Genomic DNA, 20,885 nt, shown 5'->3' on the forward strand with positions numbered 1-20,885 from the left:
TGATTTGAATGTACTGACATGGGGAATGGAGTTTAGCAAAATTTCTGACCTTTGAGGCCCCCGGATAGTTACCTTGTTAACAAAAATGTGGCAGCTTTTTTTTTTTTTTTTTTAAGTCCTGTAATATTTTCCCTTTTAGTTTATTTATTAACAGTAACAGTGTGATGAAACCTGACTCGCATGTGTTGTGTAAATCATCTTTGTCCACCTAATCTTAGGTACTCGTGCATTTCATTCTCTCAATTTTGGATCTAAAAGAGTTCAAGGAAGTGGCAAAGTTAAAGATTTTCATTGCGAGTGACCAGGAGACGCAGGATTAAAAATGAAAGACAAAGTTGGAGAGGCAAGGCTGCGGAGATTGGACAACAAATGTTGAACTCAGGCCTCCCAGTTTGGAAGAAAACCACAGAGATGGTTTCTGGATGGAAGGAAGAGAAGCTTGGTGCGACAGATGAGTGCTAGGGATAGGGTGAGATGGAGGCAGGTGACCCCTAAAGGGAGCAGCCTAAAGAAGATGACAAACTTTTTAGTAATATTTCAGTTTTATTTACATAAAATGTAAACATTCAACTGGTAACATGAATGTAAATGTAGTAAAAGGCATGTTTTGACTTGTATAAAACACAGAATGTAAACTCCTGGCAAACCTGCATGTGAATGCTGCAAAGGAAACATGATTAAAGAGATCCTTATAAATTTCAAACTAGTTCTTACAGGAATGTGCAGATCGCACTGAGTAGGGGGTAAAAAAACAAACTAAACAAAAACAATCTTTGGAAATATGAATGTAATCTCAACTATTCGTTGTCTATAATAGAAAAAAAAATCGTATCTTGTACATCGACTATTAGAGTTATGACAAAATACATTTATGCTATTTAAGCAGTGATTTTGGCTCAGACTGTCGCACATGTTTAATACTTTAATAAATTTTAATCAACCTGGAAACGCTGTAAGAACCCCTGCAGTTGTTAAGAAATGCTGGCACTAAAGTCAAGCAATTTAACTGCGAATTCAGCAAAAATCATTTGGAAAAAACATAATACTTGATAAAGATGCTGGTCTTTTACCCTGTGTTGACTCCTTACTGTATCCTACAGCATTACAACACATCAAGTTGCTTTTTTGCCTACACTATTCACATTGTCTCACAAAAAATATAAAGTCGAAAAGGTATTTGTGTTTACATGATAATATGGTTGAGTGGTTTTGGTTTGAGAAGCTGTTGCAGAGCACCAAAATACTCAAGTTATTATAATGTAATTAATATATTATTACACAAAAAAGCAACTTCACATTGTAGTACCTCTTACTTAAATTACCTGACTGCTTATTAGGTAGGAAAGTACAGAACATCAAAACAATAATGGAATTAATTAAATCAATGAAAATTTTTAATGTTAAGGACTCCTTCGAGAGCTGAGATAGATGGCGGTCGAAAGCCTAATTAGTCCCACTCGATTCCAAGAAGCTCGCAGCTGACATCCCACAGTCTCCTCGCGGTCTCCGCACTTCTTCCCTGTGGGGCCACAAAGGCAGGGGTGCAGTCACTGAAATGAAAGGAGGAGGAGTGGTTATTACATAAGAACGTACTGTATGATGCTGTGAGTCATCACCCTGGATACAAGGATCTCTTTTAGCTTGTGTAATCGTATACGCATTATCTTTTTTTTTTTTCCCCAAGAAGCTTTTTTTTTTAAGTCATAAGAAGTATCAGTTACTAAGATCCAAACATTGGATCCAGTGCTCGGTCTGCCTACAAAGACACCGAACATCTTTATGTGCAAAGTTGTAAAAATAAAAGCAAAGAAGCACAACCAACGCAATGGTGCCTTACAGCAAGAAGGTAGTGGGTTCAAATCCACCAGACTGGGGCCTTCAGGGTTCAGTTAGGCTAATTGGTGACACTAAATTGCCTGTAGGTATGAATGTGAGTGGTTGTCTGGCTTCCTGTGTTAGCCCTGCAACAGCCTGGCAGGGGTATACCCCGACTCTTGCCTTATGACAGCCGGAATAGGCCCTCAACCCTGAAACGGGTAAGTGCAAGAGAAAGGAGGAATGGAAAGATGGAAATAAAAAAACACACAACTACACCCACTAGAGCTGAAACTGTGCTTCTCCTACTTTTTCTGGATTTGATTCGACAGGTTACTTTCTCCATGTGCTGAAATTCTGTGTGACTTCTGAAGTATTATTTTTTCTTCAGGTGTCATCAGGTAGTGGACATTAGTGGTTAAGATTGCAAAGTCTCTACTACAAAACAAATATTAAATCCAATCGGTACATGTGTCCTTATTTTTGATCAAAATTCAAAAAGTAAAAAAAAAAAAAGTCAAGCTGCAAAGGGAAAAAAGAAAACCTTTAGGTTCACTAGAGTTTTGGCATTAGTTTACATAAAAAACATTCAGCTGCTCATCAATGTTACAATTATAGCCGAAAACAAATTGACAAAACTAATAGCAGACAAGCATTTGTACTTCTCACGTGTTCAGTGAACTTGCAAAGCAGGCTGGCAAAACTAACAGACGAATCAAGTAATTCTGGAATGTTCTTATAGAGGTAACACCTTCCATCAGATGTTTTGTGTGGCTGCTAAAAGTGAAACTGAATATTACATTGGCAAAATTGTTTCAGTTCACTGTTTTTCTTCTTCATTTCATTCCACAGCACCCTTGTTGGTTTAAGGTACATGGTTTGACTTGACCATTTCTTCCCTTTTTAGCGTCCATGTATTGTTCTTTTATCTGCATGCTTGTTTTGTGTATCAGACAACGTCTTCTAAACTTCCCATCATAGACTACCCTGTAAAATTTGTTACAGTTTTGTAAAAATTGTTGCAAGACGTACAGGTTTCAAACCATTCTGCCGTGTTAACCAGTTTAACAGCGCGGACAAGGTTCTGGTGTTGCTGTCTTTTTTTTACTCCGAACTTAACATTTTTGCATTTCTACATATTTTTTCTAAGGCAACAAAACAATTTATAACTGTTGTGGAATATCCGGGCGGACTTATGCAAACTTGAGTATCAGCTAATTTGTTAGGTACAGCTGTCCAATCACATAACAGCAACTCAATGCATTTAAGGATGCAGACATGAAATAAAATTTAAACTGAACATCAGAATGAGGAAGAAAGGTATTTCAGAAACCACTGGTGTCTACTGGGATTTTCTATCTCTGTAGTTTAAAGAAAATGGTCCAAAAACTAAAGAATATCCAGTGAGAAGCAGTTCACCGAGTGAAAGTGTCACAAACTAAGCTCAGAGAACTGCCAAATTGCTCTGAGCTGATAGGAAGACAACAGTAACTCAAATCACACTTATTACACCCAAGGTATGCAGAAGAGCACCTCTGAGCACAGAACATGCTGAACCTACAGCAGCAGAATACCATACCTGATACCACGGCTATCGGCTAAGAACAGGAAACTGAGACTACAGTTTACACAGGCTGACCAAAATTGGACAATAGAAGATTGTTCCAATCTAATCTTGATTTCTGACGTGAGATTCAAAAGTTAGAGACAATATCTGGTATAAACAACATAAGACTATGGTTCCATTCTGCCTTATACCAACCAATAATGTGGCGTGGGGAATATTTTCTTGGCAGATTTTGGACTTCTTAGTACCAGCTGAGAGTTTAAATATCAAAGCCTACCTGAGTACTGCGGACCATGTCCATCCCTTTATGACTGACGGTATGTTCACTGCACTCTCACGTGAATATGGACCAAATGTTTCCAGCACCTTATTGAATCTATGCCATGAAAAATAAAGGCAGCTCTGAAGGCAAAAGGGGCTCCAACCTGGTATTACACACTGTCATCTTGGTGTATACAGAGCACCACACTAAGGATAAGTAGCAAAGGTTCTAAATATCCTCCACTTGTACACAGTGTTGGGTTTAAGTCAACCCTGCTGGTAAACAGAACCTGTTACTGAAAGCACACAGACACCAGTGTACATTTTACTTGCAAGGGGAGCGTTGGAGAGCAGTGCTGCGACTCGCCTGTCCAAGCAACTCCAACTGATTCCTTCGCTACAGCCCTTTTTATTGTCAGCAAGCAATCATTCATGGACATGCAATTACAAATACACGTGGCGTTCTTAAGCAGGCATATCTGAACAACATCAGTGTCTGTATTCTGTGTGTGTGGGTGTGTGTAGGTGCATGCGTGTGTGTTTCCAGCCATACTATACATAGACATACGGCCTTTCAATGAACTTAAACTGAGTGCAGAAAAGCAGATGTAAGCGTCTTGCTAAACTATAAAAACAGGGACTTGCAAAAGGCCATATCTCAAATGCACATTTAAAGGTGTGGCTCTTGCACTTTTAAGAAAACAACAGGACAGTCTGGTTTTTATGATGTCGAGACTGCTTCCTATCATCTCATGGTACACAAGTGCACACAGAATCTTATCAGACCCAATAAGGATATGATTTTTATCAGCATACAAATGATTATATGTTTCTAAGCACAAATGACAATATAAAAAACATCTCACTCTTACACACAGTGTGTGTCATTGTGGTGTGGACAAACTAGTTACCCAGAAATGCTACTGTAGCCTTTTCCAGCTTCCTGCCTACGTTTTAGGATTTTCTAAGGTCCTTTGACAAAAGTTGTGATATAATATTCATCTAAAAGGTCCCAGCAGTGAAAAATAAATTTCCTTTAAGTGTAAAACCAGGCTGATAAATTAATAACAATGACAAAGTCTTTAATGGCAAAACCATGTTGGAGTCACTCGTGTAGATTAAGGTGTCAAATGCTCTGTGGTCAGGATGGAAAGTTTGGTAGCACGAACAAATTATAGGTTGGTGCTTATACAGATTTTTCACTTCCTTTGTCTTTCTTTGGTCCTACCTGAAGTGTTTCCCAGAGATAGAGTGCAGTTCCTCTGCAATGGCACAGTAGATGCTAGTCTGTGCTCCTTCCCGTGGAGTTTTCAGGAACACAGAGAAGACTGTGAACAATATCGTCATCAGAGTTGAATGTCTGGTCAGGTCAGAGTTTACCGTCCCCGGATGAACAGAGTTCACTGTGACATTAGTTCCTGTGAAAGAAATGCACCAACTTTTTGTCACAATTTTATCAGCTTAAATTTTAGGTAAAAACATTTCTTCTCTAAATTTTCATGGTGGCTTTAGCGACATGCTTCCATTTCAAAAGCGTGTTTATGAAAGACTGTGTTGTCACATTTAATAGTTGAGTCTTCCATTTAAGAAGCCCCAGAACACCTCGTGATCACCCTTGGCACAAATGCTCGTCATTCCTTTCTCGGATATGAATATCACATAGTTTCTCCCACACTTTGTGTTGCTGGTTACAGTGTTTTGTATTTGTGTACCTTTGAGTCTGGAAGCCAGCTCTCTGGTGAACAGTACGTTTGCCAGTTTGCTCTGGCAGTATGCTAATCCGCTGTTGTAGCTGCCCTGGCTGTGAAGGTCATGGAAGCGGATCCAGCCAAAGTTGTGTGCCAGAGAGGAGACCACCACAATCCGAGCCGGAGCGCTGCGCTTTAAAAGCCCGATTAGAAGGGATGTCAACAGGAAGTGGCCTGCAACATGTAAGAATCATCCTTTCAGTGCATTTTATTTTGGAAATAACCTTCCCCACATTGGAGACGAATTGATTTAATTGCAACGATTCACTGATTCCAACAGGTTCCATAAAAGCCCTACCCAAATGATTGACTCCGATATGCATCTCAAAGCCATCGACAGTTTTCGTGTAGGGGCACATCATCACCCCAGCGTTGTTTATAAGGATATGTAGCTGGTTGACTTCTGAACAAGAAGAGAGCATCACACAAAAAAAAAACCTATTTAATAACCACACACTTGGGCTCTGTAGATGTGAGTATTAAAACGCTAACCTGTGCTCACCTCTTAGGAATTTCTGTGCGAAGGCTCGTATAGAGCACGTATCTGCCAAATCGAGCTCCCGGACCTCCACTCGTGCTTCGGGGTAACTGGCTCGTATACTGGCCGCAGCCTCCTCACCCTTTTCCACATCTCGACACGCCATGATCACCCGAGCTCCTACCAGGTGACAAAGAAGCAGCAACTAAACTATTAACAAAGAGATGAAGCCAAATAGAGGTTTGGTGTGTGGTTTGGAAGAATCAGATTTAATCCTTAGGGAAATTATGTAGCTGACCTGTTAGTCAGTGATGTAGAAAAGCATTTTCACTGATGACTCAGAGAACTTTTTAGAGAATGCAATTTATTTTTAAAGGCCAAGTAATTACTAAGTCCCACACGCAGGAAATATTTGAGACTGTTGAAAGATTTAATCTGTTACAATGTCATCCACTAAAAAGCATTAAAGAGTGACTTAATGCTGTAAGGTATAAAGTGCCATGGAAAAAGCATTTTCCCCATCCTGATTCCTCAGATTTTTTTCTGCACATTTGTCATGCTTAAATATAATCAAAACAGCTTTTAAATGATTATTTAATTTATTAATGGGGGGGGGGGGAAGCAATCTAAACTGACCTGGCTGGAAGTGAAAAAAATAATTGTTCAATTCAGAACTAAAGAAGCCTCTTCACAAACTTTAAAGAAGTCCAGTTGCCTTCTATCTCAAATTCTTAAGATTTTAATGGCATGTGAGTCATCATCAGCGACAAACCCAGTCGCTAATCCTGTGCTTTCAGAATATTTAAGTGTTTTTTACATATTTCTTTAACATTTTGTTAACGCCCCTGAGTATTTGGACTGAGGTGAGAAAAAATGAATCATTCTAACTGACATGCATCAATCGCTTTCACTCGCACCTAATACATGAAGTTAGGGTTCAAGCTACGCTTGGAGGTCATGACCTCATAGGATTGAATTGTTTGTTTGTTTGTTTTTCTTAATTAAACCAAAATAAAACTTTATACCTGTTCCAAACCCAGACTGATGGTATATTGACCATATTATAATCAAACAACAAGTCAAGTATTTATGTGACTACATTTAAAGCGAGGTTTTCCTTGAGACCACAACAGCTAATTGTGTCACACCATGGTCCATTTTATTATGAATATTTTAAATGGGGCAAGGACGCTGATTTCAGTCTTACTGCTTTAAGAGACTGCTGATTTCTCTCAGCAGCAGGTTATGGGTTTAAAGAGGCACCTCGAATTGCCAGATCCAGGGCAGTCTCCTTCCCAATTCCTGTGTTGGCTCCAGTGATGAGGACCGTCTTCCCATCAAGACGAGTTGTGGACTTGCACACTCTTCCTGCTGCATATTTTCTGCACACACACACAAACAAGGCTGATTTATACCACACAAATTCTGCATCATCAAATGCAGCAGACAGCTCCATTTAAATGACTAGCAGCTCCTTCTGCAGTCTCTAAATGCTATGCCCCCGTTAAAGCTGGCATTGTGGTGAAACCGGGTTAATTATTCACACAAAAACTTGCATAGTGAAGTGTGCAAGTGGTGCGAAACACACGCCAGTGAGCAGGGCCGCCACATAACCAATAGCTCTCTCGGAGTGTTGTATGCATATATAACTCCTCCCACGCTCCGGCTGCTGATAGGCCCGAGCAGCTCAGACAGAAGACACCCGGTTCATCTGTGCAAGAAAAAAAAAAACACCCTCCCACAGCTCAATTTTTCTATTTCATTGATCAGCAGCCTCGTGTGAAATCACCGTTAACGTAAAGCATTCACAATTAACGATCATGTGGCTTCATTAATCAAACTGATCCTCATCGTAATAACTACACCACACCACCTAAATGTCTTGTTAACCAAGTAATAACCTGCCCTGACATCCAGTGTTAAACTCTGCGTTTAAATTCTAATGACTGAGCGCGTGAAGTGGGCGCTTACCTTATTTGTGGCGCAAATAAAATCACCAGCAGCGTCACCACTCCGAGGCCCGCGATAATTAATAAAAGGAACATCATGCTATGGATCTGCGCTCCTCTGCCTCTTCCAGCAGGATGCTACCGAAGTGTAGGCGGAACAGCTGATGTCAAAGCAGGAATGGGGGTGCGAGCTGCAAACGGATGGGGTGAAGGTTGAACCACGCGCAGGATCATGGGATTGTAGTTCGATGCGTGACAAGATGGCTACTGCTTAACAGGGTCCACTGAGTTTGCAGCTAGGGGCAGTGATTTTAAAGTGAAATGTCATAAAAGTAAATTAAGCTCATTTAGTTAATAAATTATTAACAACAAAAAGACAAAGACGGAGTCACTTGTTTCAAATGTTTCTAATTTTTTTGTTAAATGTAATTCATCTGCCCCCTCTTAAGCACGCACAGAAAGTCAATTTAATTATTTTTTTTAGCCATTTGATAGCAGTAAAAATCCCCTAAATGTCATTTTAAGCCAGAAACTTAATCCATTTTGCTAAAATAAAGAAAAATCGAGGCTGCTGTGGGTCAAATTAATAATAATGGATTGGGTTTATATAGCGCTTTTCAAGGCACCCAAAGCGCTTTACAATACCATTCATTCTCACATTCACACACTGGTGGAGGCCACAGATACTGGGGCAGACTGACAGAAGCGAGGCTGCCATATCGCGCCATCGGCCCAACACCAGTAGGCGGTAGGGTAAAGTACCTTACCCAAGGACACAACGACCAGGACAGAAAGCCCGGGGAGCGACCTTCCGGTTACAGATGCGGTTGCCAATCCCCTGAGCCACGGTAGCCCGATTAGACCCTCATCTATTCAAATTGGTTTTAGATGCACCACTCTGGTCAAATCAAGGAAAATTGCGGTTTTATGTAACTGTAGATGCCATCTTTGTGTATTTTTTGTGGGAAAGTGGTGATGGACTTCAAAGGGGACAGTTCTCGCACATTGTTGCAAGAACTGTCTATTTTTCTGCAGAGACAGCGATCTGCTGGTCTTTTAAACAATTAAATAGTAAAAGTGAAAGTGATCAAAGCGAATGCACCAAGGTGCATAAGATAAGTTAGGATAAGAGATAAAATAACTCTTTATTGTCATTGCACAGTCCTAGTGCAATAGTACAAGAAATTTGGAAACTGTCCCCCCTCGATACTAAACACAACAAAACACAGGTCAAGGTCAAGTTTATTTATATAATGAACCTCTGAAGTGCCTTTTTGTGTGCCATGGTGCAGTTGGAGAACCATACAGAGATACAGTATGTCAGCACACTTTCAATGTAGCAACAGTAGAAGACAATCAGCAGTTCCCCCTTCAGGTCCAATTTTCTGAGGCTTCTTAGAAAATGGACACACGGTTGGGCTTTCTTTTCAACCGCCGAGGTTTTTGAGCTTCATTGGGAGTCTGTGTCTATGTGCACACCTAGGAACTTGAAACTGTGTGTTTTAAAGGTATCCTGGCCTCCTCCTAAAGAATTTGGTTTCAGGTTAACAAGTGATTCTAAACTGGTTATGTGAGATACCACTTGAAGTGTGTAGTGTTATTCTTACCTAACTGAGATTAAAACGCAAATCAACACAAGGGTTGGTGGGGTCATAAGACTGTAAAGGCACCTAGGCTGCCATTTCAGCAAATGTGGGGAACACCTGTTCTGTGGTCATTCTTTTTTCCTCCTGCCTCGCAGACCTCGCAGGACTGTCTCCAAACCATTCCCCTCTACCATCTTGTAAACCTTTATGAGGATGTTTTTATGACATAGTAGTGAGGGCAGTGTTAAACAGTTGTATTTGTTATACACGAATATATATATAATAAATCCCGAGGTTCATAATGTGCCATTTTAACTTTCAATAAGATACATTTTAATTATTTTGACAGTGATGTTTTGATGGCTTAGGTAAGAACAAAACAAAACAATAAACCCGAAATAATACTCCCCCTGCTCTCTGAAACATTAATCAATGATTAATCACCCATTTATTTAGCTAGACAGGCTATTTATACATTCAAAATAGATCTGTACTTTAAAATTTGTTATAGACGCTTACTATGAGGAAATTTCTCCATCTTCAACAAGGGGAACTCTGAATCCATGTAGTTTCATTAACAGAATAAACACAAACATTTCCCAAGTAGCTCGGTTTAAAAACTACATTTCCCAGAAAGCCCTATTAACGTCGTCTCTGTAGCGCCGGAATGAAATAATCATTAAATAATTATCCAGGTTATTTTAAAACACGCTTTTCACAACATTTCACTATTTTGTTTTAAATTCCTACATAATTGTGTTTTTTAAAATATTTTTTCAATTTCATATCTAGTAAAAATAATGACATTTTAGTACGTTTGCGTTTTGTTCCGGAGTTACGACGGTCAGTCGAAAGCCATCCGGAAGAAGAATCCCGAGAATCTGATTATCGTCATAGCAAAACTAGATACCTAAACTTGTGATCATAAAAAGTGTTGTATTTTACAATAAAAGACAAAAATAATTTCACAAGAAAGGACATTTAAATGACACGCAAAATGTCGTCGGAGGAATTCGAGAAGTTGCACGAAATGTACCGATCGTTGTACGAGGAGCTGAAGCTGATGCCAGATAAGGCTCAGAAATCTCACGGAGGTAATTGCTTGCTCATAAAGCCCAGATCAAAAATAACTACGCCTTAGAATGTAAGTTATGTGCTTTTTAAGTAACACTTGTACTGTCACTCCTGCAGAGGAGAGGAAGAGGCTGGTGAGGACCTTCGATGAGAGACATGGGGAGGCTGAAGAAGTGGTGAGCTGTTTATCTTTTTCCCCATTACAGCTAGCTAAAGTTCACTTGACTACTAGCTATGACATTTTCATGTGAATACACTTAAATTGAGGTTGAAATGAACTTTTAAAGAAATTTTCCACCAGGGAAATAGTGAATTATCAAAATAATACACGCGTTTGTTGTGCAAATAACACTTGTTCAATACAAAATGGAAACATAGTGTACGTTTTACCCCCCAAAAGGAATTTTTCGCTTGTCCAGTCTTTCTGGTAACCACAGTGCATTTCAAGTCAAACAGTGAAGTTAAAAAAAACAACTTTTATTCTTTTCATTTTGTTGACACAAACCTTTTATAATTGTTATTCCATCTTTTAACATCAACATATTTTAAGTAGTCATTTAAGAATTATGCACTGCAAATTATGTCCCACAACATATGTGCAAACCTGTTACCAATACCTGTTTAACCTGGAAAAGGACGGGACAATGAGTGACATGGCAATGATGATGTTTCATGATTGAGTCTTGTGCTAGCACCAGCGTTGGATATTTACTTATACATATTTTGTTTTTTTTCCTCCAAGATTCTGACCTTGTTACCTATATTATTAAAATCTGAGTGGTGTTTCTAATATGTTGGCCATCACGTGTATAAGAATAAAATCGAAATAGAAGAACCTCTAATTAAATTTAGTATTCTAAGTATGCCCCATTTTTAACTGTGCATGAATTCAAATGTCACTCAAATGTTCTGGCTTACGAAGGTTAAGCCTAAACTAGTAAATAAATTGATAATATATGCTTGTTTCTATAGAGTAAGATCCTTTTCTGTTTTTTTCTCAAACAATAACATTTTCTTGTCTTTCTCCAGTTACAAGGAATGGAAGAGGAGCTGCGCGTTGCCCCTCCGTCCTATCGAAATTCAATGAGCACAAAACTGCGTATGTACCGGCGAGACCTCGGCAAGCTTCAGAGGGACATGAAAAACTCAGCACCTGGCTTTGGCTCCTCGTACAACACAGTGCCAGGAAATCATGGCATCTACTCTTCACAAAATCAGCACAGTGTGAGTTAGGGGCTTTGGGGTGCTTGGGTTTGCTGTTGCAGACGTGTGACAGGCCCCGTCACGCGTCTGTTTCGATGCACAAAACATTATTTTATGTTGCTGCTGTTATGTCAAACTGCATTTCTAGGGTAAGATTTTTTCTGGGTGTGTGTTTTTTTTTTTTTTCTTCCTCTTTTTGCTGAAGAATATCAGTGCGCTGTAACATAAGAAAAAATGCAAATAGGAGACACACAAATCAAGAAAACATCTTCATCAATTTGAAACCAAATCCTCTGAACTTATTAAGGCTTATTTTTCAGCAGCACTTACAGATCCAGACTGTATTAGACTGAGAAAAATGTCAACCCTGTTTCCTAGTGATCGTTGTGGATGTCTATGTAACTGTATTTCCAGAATAAATCTGCTTAAACTTGGTTTCATTTGTCCCTTTTCCCCATCTTTGCAGACACACCTGCAGTCCCAGAGAGCATTGCTTCTTCAAGGTACGGATGCTCTAAATAACGCCAGCCAGAGTATTGAGCGCAGCCAGCGCATCGCTGCTGAGACGGAGCAAATTGGCACCGATATCATCGAGGAGTTGGGAGAACAAAGGGAACAGCTGGATCGAAGCAGAAACAGAGTGAGCTGAGAATCATTATTACGCTTGTATTCTTGTACTGTGCTGTGCAAAAGTCTTTAGCCACCTGTGATGTCTATTTGTCACTGACCTATGAATCGTTTAAGCTTAAAAAGGCACCTAAATCAAATGATGAACCAGTGTTGATGTGTCTACACGTGACAACTTATCACAAAAACACATTATTAGTTTCTAATTTTTTAGTTAAATATGGAAAAATGCCAAATATAACACAGTTCAACAGGCATAAAATAGTATTTTTGCACTAAAAATGTGATTTCCAAAGAGCTACTAGCTGTCAGCTTGACATATCTCACTATCCTGTGCAGTCCTTAAAAATTTTAATGTAACTAAAACTTTAAATATTAACTTCCAAGCTCATTAGCATTTTAAAAACTCTGTTTTTACCTTATGTGCTGTATTTTCATGCATGTTTGCACATTTTAATAAATCGATGCATATATTTCTTTCCTTCCTACAAAACTATAAAGAAACGAATAGTGGCTCAAGACTTTGGCACAGGACTGTATGATGACCTGAGATTAGTAGGTTTGTTAAAACTCTTCTGTTTTGTTGTTTTTGTAGCTTGCGAATACTGGAGAGAACCTGAGTCGTAGTAGAAAAATTCTTCGTGCCATGTCAAGGCGGTAAGTGCACCCTACAAAGACGTCTTACACCACAGCAGTTCCTTATTTTTTTGTGTGCGTCTCATGATCCTGATGATTGGGGTCTCTTTTAAATGTTCTTGGAACATTTGAGCACATTGAGTGTAAGCATCTTATTGTTGCTTCTTTTCTGTCTTACAGGCTGGTGACAAACAAGTTGCTACTGGGCATCATCATTTTAATGGAACTGGCCATTCTGGGTGCTGTGATTTACCTGAAGTTTTTCCGAAAATGAGCAGACTTACGTTTAAGTTGTGGATCCAGGGCAAACTCAGACTCTGTCTCTACTGACTATCCAGTAGCAATAATAACACTGTCCTGCTGTTTTCAGCTATCTGTGTCTGTGATGGCAATGAAGGCCTGAACTCTGACAGGGCATTCTGTCCATTATTTGATGTGAATGGCAATTTGCCAACTTGCTAATGGACCAAACCTACAGAAGCTCTTTGAACTTAGATTTGCACTGTCACTTGATGCCATTGATGTCCTGCAGGATGATGATCTGGACTTGTCTGCTGGCTGTTACAGATCCCATGGATGATTCTTTGTAGCATCTTAGCTGAGTCAGAAAACAAGCTAATTGAGCCCACATGTCTCTCTGGGTGAAAGCACTTGTGAAATGTGACTGAAAGTTCTAGAAAGCTATGAGTCTCAGATTGGGTTACAAAACTGCTCAAATTCAACTGCTGATGTATGAATATCTTTTACAATATGATGAAAAAGCACCTAACAAAATACTTTCTTTTCTGTGTTTAAGTGGTTGTGTGCTTAAAAAAAAGACTTAAGTTTTAAATGAGATATATCAGTGAAATAAATTAATGCAATGTCTTAATACAGTTCATGCAAAATTACTGTACGGTTCAAAAATCACTGTTATAAATAGGTTTTTGGTTTCCGATTTGATGTCTTTTGCAACATTAAAGTTGATCTTTAACCTCAGTTTGCATCTGATATTTTTAAGGAAGGAAGCCAAACAGTTAAGAAAAATACTCTGTGGAAGCCCTGATCAGGTAATAAAGGGTAAACAGCACCTGTTACCATAGAGTTGATTCTCAAATAACTGACCATATGGTGATTTCCAGTGGTGTTAAGGGAAACGGTACACCTGCTGCAATGTTTTTCTATTCCATCATGCCCGCCTGGTGTGTTCTAGAGTATACAAACAAGTTTGGTGACCTGGTTATGTATGACAGGGACATTGTAGAAAGAAGGAAATATAATTTTAATGTGTTAAAATATTACCTTCGAATTTCTTTAAATCCTTTCCATCTTCTTAAGCACAAAGGGAACATTCTAGGGTTTTATAACCTAATTTAAAATAAATCTCTTTCAATAAAAAGCCAGGATGCTGTATAAAATACAAATGCGAACAGAATGCAGTGATTTAGTTAAAAAATAATACTCAGATAACTTTTCCATTTTTTTCCGTGCTCACGTGTCCAACAACGAAATATGGCAAATATTTTCAGTGTGACATGTTTGGATTGCAGGCAAATATTTTCAGTGTGACATGTTTGGATTGCAGGCAAATATTTTCAGTGTGACATGTTTGGATTGCAGGCAAATATTTTCAGTGTGACATGTTTGGATTGCAGGCTGGCTGGTTTAGCACTTTCGAGTAGGTACGGATACATATGCTACTGTCATACATACAGGGTGTGTTTGGGTATGGTCTTTCTGAAATACGAAAGATCTTACCCGAAAAATACTATGTTCCTGTGCTATTTTTTTTTAAAGAATTAATATGACTAATATCTTTGGTAAATCCCCAGCTTGGTGGGGAAATGTAATGATTTCTATTTAATCATTCTATTTCACAGTGGGGCGTGTTGACTACTCTTCCAGTCCAATGTACACCATAGAAGAGTAACCATGAGGTTCAGGTTTAGGTTAATTAACGTGACATGTGGTAGGCATTCATGTTCATCCTCAAGGTGATTCTTTGGTTCTTCATTTATTGCATTCATCAATTAAAGCAATATATTACTTTGATCACAAAATAATGAGGAGATAAGACACACGTAGAAACAAACAAAAAATTTTAATCATATTAAAGGAAGACCAAAATAGAAGCTCTTTGTTACAAGGACAATAGTCATTCAGTAGCCAAATTAAACTAAACATAGATAACAAGCCATACTTTAGTTCACGCATAATGATTCAAATAGTTATTACTTTTTCCAGGGATGCTGAAATAGTGGTGCACAAATCACTATAGTCCATGTATTGATTCACAGTAAAAATACAAAAGTAAACTCTAAAGAAAATACAGTAACTACAACTATCACAGAAGTGATAGCATACTTCTAGTTTTAACTAACTGGCACAGCCACAAAACAGTCTAAAGTAGACTGTGAACTTCAATCGTCCATACTCAATACTTTTTGTACCGCTGATGCACGCTAATTCTCTCATAAACCAAACATGATAGATACTTGGCAGCTGTGGCAACGCACACCTAAGATTAGCCACCCACCCATCATTTCTTAGCCACTTATTGGAGGTTTGCAGTGTGCTATCAGAGATAGCCAGACAAGTTATTACACATAATAATAATAATAATAATAATAATAATAAAATAAGTTAGTATTGCTGTATCCCCAATAGCTGTATTGGTGTCTAAATTCTGTCAAAGACGTTTCTCAGCATTATCAATATGAAGAAAGATTATGCAAAGCCCTTTCGTAGTTTCATGAATCCCGACATAATTTAGCTTTCAAAGTGAAAGACCAAGCAGCAGAAAAATAGAAAAAAAAAAAGCTTTAAACTGTCACCTTTCAAATAGATATAGTCTTTGCAGTATTGTATTTAAATCTGTGGAATGGTCAGGGATGACAGTGTTGAAGTCCATAGCTTTGCTTCATGCCCTTAGAGGCGAAGCTCTGTGTCGTTTTTCCCAGGGGGAATTTCGTCCATGGATGTGTGAGCGCCTTCTCTCGTCTGTCCCAGTGATGATGCAATGACATCAACTGCTAACGTGGCAGTAGCCTCCACAGCTTCAGGACTTGCCCCAAGGTCAGGATTTACTTCTACCATGTCCATGACTGACAGCAGACCTGCACACCAAGATGATGACAAGTTAGATTCGAAAGCCAGACAGTCAAAGACCTTTAAGAAATCTAGAAAAGACCAAAGGAAATGAAAGCCATAACTGTAGTGATCTGTACCTGTGTTATGAATTTCCTCTGCGATGTAGATTCCCTCTCTGTAGGTCAGACCTCCATTTACCGGTGTTCCTGTGGCGGGAGCGAGAGACGGGTCGAATGCATCGATGTCAAAGCTCAAGTGTATTGGTCGTTGTTTTCTGTCAGGATGGTAATAAAATTCAACATCTCAGTTCAAACATCTATAACTGTTTTTTGTATAAATTAAAAATTGAAAAATTAAGAACATTTTTAGTGTTATCATTTTAAAATCTATTATAATCACAATCTATTAATAATAATACCTTGCCAGAAGATGGTCGAAAGTGACTTCCATGACCCTTTGGATGCCTAGTCTGTCGATATCTCTCATGGTGAAATACTGGATACCGAAGCTCTTGAGGAATTGGCTGCAATGCACAATTTTAAAACACATCAAGACCTATGTTTCAGAGTGCACCCCAGTTTCGTTTACTAAAACGTTTTAAATCTAAGTACTTACTACTCCCCAGGGTCAACATCCCGCAGTCCAATGTACACCAGGTCTCTTGAGCTGAGAAATGGCTTAGTCCAGGAGAACCCAGGGATATCTGGCATCTGGTGAGTGAAAAGAGGTTGTTTAATATGTCATACAGGATACTAAAAAAGCAATAATACTTTTTTAAATTAACAGAATCCCTTTTGTAAGTAGTGTTTTAATATATCTTTAGTGAAGCTGAATGTTTTTCCTCACCTTGTCTTGCAGCTCTTTGAGCATGAATGCCACAGGTTGGCCATGGAGGTTTCCTGAAGGGGAGGTCATAGGGGTATTGATATCTGCATGAGCATCAACCCAGATAAGGCACAGGTCAGGATTATGCTGGGCATGGCCGCTCACTGATCCAACAGCAAGGCTATAACAGATGTAGAGCAGCTTTAAAGATATCTGTGCAATGGATTCATAATATTAATACAAACACTGGACTTGTTGTACAGAGTAGGCTATCTTGTAGTATTGCCAATATTTTCTGTTCCTACCTGTGATCACCTCCCAGCATAAGAAGAGTGTGGCCAGCACTGACAGCATTCCTCACTGCTGCAGACAGCTTTTTATTTGCTGCACCCACAGTCCGCGGGAACTTTACATCCATGTAGGGCTCATCCTCCTCCAGGTGTTGGAAGTTCAGATCCCCAAAGTCATGGACAGAAAAGTCTAAAAACACAACAACAAACATCCATACATTTAAACTACTTTGCGCTGTGTCACATTTGCTGCAGTTTAAAATGACTCATTGAACGGGAGTGCACTATTTTCTCAGGAAATCTGAACAAAGGAACTGGTAACCTGACGGCTTCAAACAGCCTGAGGATTTGTAATTAGCAGACGTGGTATGTGCAGGTGTCAGTTAGGCAGCCTACATAATCCGTAGCTCCCGTGACTTAACATGCGTTTGTCTGACCTTGCACTCTCATGGGTTTGAGTCATTCAATGCCAGTGGAACTAGTGACGGAGCACTTTCCATTAGTCTTGTTTCCCACATCGGGTCAGGTTTCAGTGACTGTAGTTTGCCTTATACTACGTGGTTGCAGAAGATTTAAAAGTTTAGATATAGACAGCGAAGTAAACAAGTGAAGTGTTTCACCATATTAGGGTTCATCCAGCTATATGAGCCTTGATGGTAGTGTAGTATTACTCTGCTGATCCAAGGGTGACCAATGCGGTTCATGACCATTCGTAGACAGGACAGGAATAGCCCTTGTTTGATGCAACAGTGAGCATCTCTTGCAAGACAATTCATAAGTTTGTCAAAGGGATGAGCTTTTAAATTTTAAATGCAAGATTACAAGCGCTATTATTCATATGTAAAGGCATGTTAAATGTTTATAAATGCCAGTGATTATTGGTTTGATTATATCTATATATTTTTAATTTAAACAATTTGTACAAATTGACAGGAAACCTAGAGAGTGTGAAGATGTAAGAGTACATGGCAGCTACTTCTCTTAGTGTTTGGTTTCATGTGTCCTCCTCTGTTAGTGACATAGCAGCTAGATCTTATTTCATTGCTGCCAATTTGGCCACCAGGGAATTGATTCCTGGCCAACATTTTACATTAGATTACATATATTCAGGTTTTATTTTACTTTTTATAAACCACCTTGTGATAAACATCAAGGTTGTTACTATAAAACTTACAACAGTATCTTTGAGATTCAGCAACGTAAGAACAAACTGATGAGTGTGTGTATATATATACACTCATTTGATACAGTTCAAGGTATTTTGGACAATATAGTCATATGTAATTGTGCAGATCCACTTAGTGGCCATACAGAAACTGAAAGTAAGCCAGTGACGCACTGTATAATGTATGTGTAACACAAAGGGAGCGCTCTTCCCTTTGCACAACATGTTTACACCTCATGAGCTGATGTGTGGAACAGAACAAACTGGATTACCTGGGTAGTTAGGTAAGGGAAGTTAGGAAGTTACAACCTAAAGGCCTGCATTAAGCTGCCATTGTCACACACCTTCATTGGTTTTTCTGTTATATTTATAGAGGCAGGAGCAGTTTGTGGTGCAAATGGGGATTCTGTTGAGCTAGGAAGTATCACGACAGCAGATTTCCATTTCATGTTACTTTTTGGGCAAAATTTCAAGACATTACTTTGGACATTTTGAGTATATTTATTAAGCATAAAACAGATTAATTTGAACTACCTTTACTACAATAATTAATGGAGGCCATCATGATTTACATTGTGTTTGTTCCATGCACAATATTAATCTACATTAACCTGATCACTCCAAAGGTAATTAACTATGTCTGGATCACAGATAGAATTTAAGTACCCTGGGATAGCTGTGACCTTATCATGGCCTGTTAAGAACTGGCAGGCCCTCCTCTCTTTATTCATGAATCCTTAGTGGAATTTCAATAACAATGGCACTTCGCTGACATGCGCACAGAGGGGGTTCTTTTCACCTGCTGTGCCTTTCACGTTAAAGGTACCACTTCTTTTCACACCGGACTGCGTGGGAGTTTTCATTTGGACCACATAAAAAGTAAAAGTGTCTGTCACTGCAGTGACGAGATAATGGAAATAACACCGTCATCTTCATTCTGGGCTCTTACGAGCATGTGCCAGAACGGCGGTGGGGGGTTGGGGGCAAGAATGAATGAGCAATAGGTGTAATTTCTCACGAGAAGAGCGAGACGCCGGCGTGCCATGTTGACAGTTATCACAATGTCCGCCTGTATTGTCTCGTCTTTCCGTCCTATGCATGAGTTTGTAGCCATTATACAATAACATTTCGACGAGGATTAACATCAAACATCGGAGAGGATGTTCGAGGTTTCTCTCTTTGACTGGCTTTAATATGGCATTAAACATGCACAAATATACATTCGGGAGCCTATAAATAAGTCTAGTTTTACATCCTATTTTATTACACGACGTTTTATCCTGTAAAACTAATGACGAAAGCCTCAAACTGGACTCGCGCGTAAATCACTTTGTTCTCCGAAACATGTGCACCAAATCTCTCTCATTGGTTACATATCATTTGTTTATATTTACTTTCTCCCGATTATGTAACAGACTGACTGACGACCGAGCGCTGAAGATATGTCTGTCTAAAAGTCTGCCGGGTTAAGCTGCAGGTTACACCCACCGACAAGTTACATAACCCAGCACCACCGGCAGCTCCAAGATTACGACACTTACCAAAATTTGAAAGCCTCTCCATGAGCCCCGCATCCCTGATGACTTTAGGGCCATGCTCCACACCTCTCTTTTTCTGTAGGGAAGAAAACATGGGAGTTGTTAAACTGTTAAAGATGATAGGCTCTTTAAAAGTAATGATAATATTAAAAAAAAAAAACTCAATATCTTACTTGTCCTTTTGAAAACGGAGCGCCAAGCACGGCCACCGAATGAGCTCTGCTTTGCTGGTAAGTATGGTTGAAATGACGGGAAGAGTGGGAAAGACGGGAAAGTGCTCCTCTCAAAGCCATTCTCGGAAATTAAAAGTCGCCCCGGTCACAATGAAACCGACTCGGAGTCTGACGAAAGCTCAGTGAGATGTTGCGCCCGAGGATGCTGAATGTGTCGTTGGTGCAGGAGAGGCGGTCTTTTTGACTCGTCAATCTACTGAATATTTATGAGACTGTGACTCCGACAACGAATACGAAGAGATCTCCTCTTAATTCAGTCATAAAATTTAAAAAAAAAAAACTCTGCCACCTACCATAAAAAGCGTAATTTCTTTTAAGCGTTTGCAATGTGTTATGAGCTTTTATTACCGAGGCAGGTCTTGATATATATACAGCGTCTGACGTCAGGTTGAATGACACACCTTCGTAGTAGCCAATAGCAACTATGGAAGGAAGTGGGTTCGCTTTTAGGCGTGTCCTGGAAACTGATGTGGGCCAAGGGTGTTTTGTGAAATGTTGGGACGCACTGCTGCAGTGTCATCAAAGTGGAAATTTCCACAGACGCAGCGTAGTGTAATGATCCGCTTGTTTACATTAAACGCTCTTGACCGAGGTGTTTGTCCACGCGTGTTCTAAAGCTCCTGCCAAAACATATCCCACTTGATTTCTGGCCAACATAAAAACATGTTATTATCTGGGTTAGTGTATTATTACGGGGTTTATCTTTCACCACCGCAAGAAATTTCACACTGTAAAGCAATAACAGAATCTCAAGTGCAAGTTATCATAGGCAATTAACTGAAAGTAAAATGGACTTAAACAGCAAAGATTTCTAATAAATA

General features: G+C 39.3%; 3 protein-coding genes across 3 annotated transcripts; 1 reads left to right on the forward strand and 2 right to left on the reverse strand.

The window, feature by feature from the left end:
- Nucleotides 1-199: 199 nt before the first annotated feature.
- rdh12 (retinol dehydrogenase 12) lies at nucleotides 200-8,021 on the reverse strand. Its single transcript, XM_026152645.1, has 7 exons — nucleotides 7,841-8,021; nucleotides 7,133-7,251; nucleotides 5,894-6,049; nucleotides 5,690-5,794; nucleotides 5,356-5,565; nucleotides 4,872-5,061; nucleotides 200-1,550 (listed from the first exon to the last, which is right to left on the reverse strand). The coding sequence occupies exons 1-7, from the start codon at nucleotides 7,915-7,917 to the stop codon at nucleotides 1,448-1,450; spliced, it is 960 nt and encodes a 319-aa protein (XP_026008430.1). The 5' UTR covers nucleotides 7,918-8,021; the 3' UTR covers nucleotides 200-1,447.
- A 2,208-nt stretch (nucleotides 8,022-10,229) lies between these two features.
- On the forward strand, nucleotides 10,230-13,922 carry vti1b (vesicle transport through interaction with t-SNAREs 1B). Its single transcript, XM_026152090.1, has 6 exons — nucleotides 10,230-10,498; nucleotides 10,596-10,654; nucleotides 11,508-11,702; nucleotides 12,148-12,321; nucleotides 12,904-12,965; nucleotides 13,125-13,922. The coding sequence occupies exons 1-6, from the start codon at nucleotides 10,390-10,392 to the stop codon at nucleotides 13,216-13,218; spliced, it is 693 nt and encodes a 230-aa protein (XP_026007875.1). The 5' UTR covers nucleotides 10,230-10,389; the 3' UTR covers nucleotides 13,219-13,922.
- Nucleotides 13,923-15,005: 1,083 nt separating this feature from the next.
- On the reverse strand, nucleotides 15,006-20,401 carry arg2 (arginase 2). Its single transcript, XM_026152637.1, has 8 exons — nucleotides 20,005-20,401; nucleotides 19,835-19,907; nucleotides 17,144-17,318; nucleotides 16,860-17,019; nucleotides 16,629-16,723; nucleotides 16,432-16,536; nucleotides 16,151-16,287; nucleotides 15,006-16,039 (listed from the first exon to the last, which is right to left on the reverse strand). Exons 1-8 carry the CDS (start codon nucleotides 20,122-20,124, stop codon nucleotides 15,852-15,854), a joined length of 1,053 nt encoding a protein of 350 aa, XP_026008422.1. The 5' UTR covers nucleotides 20,125-20,401; the 3' UTR covers nucleotides 15,006-15,851.
- Nucleotides 20,402-20,885: the final 484 nt, after the last annotated feature.

This window comes from Astatotilapia calliptera, chromosome 19, assembly GCF_900246225.1.
Source record: "Astatotilapia calliptera chromosome 19, fAstCal1.2, whole genome shotgun sequence".
Classification (NCBI taxonomy): Eukaryota; Metazoa; Chordata; class Actinopteri; order Cichliformes; family Cichlidae; genus Astatotilapia; species Astatotilapia calliptera.

Excerpts from the sequence above, each read along its gene's own strand:
- rdh12 (XM_026152645.1), bottom strand. The coding sequence starts at position 7,917 with ATGATGTTCCTTTTATTAATTATCGCGGGCCTCGGAGTGGTGACGCTG. Across the intron at positions 6,050-7,132 it reads CCTGGATCTGGCAATTCGAG|GAGCTCGGGTGATCATGGCG; the intron begins GTGCCTCTTTAA and ends GTCACCTGGTAG. Across the intron at positions 1,551-4,871 it reads ATCTCTGGGAAACACTTCAG|TGACTGCACCCCTGCCTTTG; the intron begins GTAGGACCAAAG and ends CTTTCATTTCAG.
- arg2 (XM_026152637.1), bottom strand. The coding sequence starts at position 20,124 with ATGGCTTTGAGAGGAGCACTTTCCCGTCTTTCCCACTCTTCCCGTCAT. Across the intron at positions 17,319-19,834 it reads GGAGAGGCTTTCAAATTTTG|ACTTTTCTGTCCATGACTTT; the intron begins GTAAGTGTCGTA and ends TTGTGTTTTTAG. Across the intron at positions 16,040-16,150 it reads AGAGGAAATTCATAACACAG|GTCTGCTGTCAGTCATGGAC; the intron begins GTACAGATCACT and ends CTTGGTGTGCAG.
- vti1b (XM_026152090.1), top strand. The coding sequence starts at position 10,390 with ATGACACGCAAAATGTCGTCGGAGGAATTCGAGAAGTTGCACGAAATG. Across the intron at positions 12,322-12,903 it reads TGGATCGAAGCAGAAACAGA|CTTGCGAATACTGGAGAGAA; the intron begins GTGAGCTGAGAA and ends TTGTTTTTGTAG. Across the intron at positions 12,966-13,124 it reads CTTCGTGCCATGTCAAGGCG|GCTGGTGACAAACAAGTTGC; the intron begins GTAAGTGCACCC and ends TCTGTCTTACAG.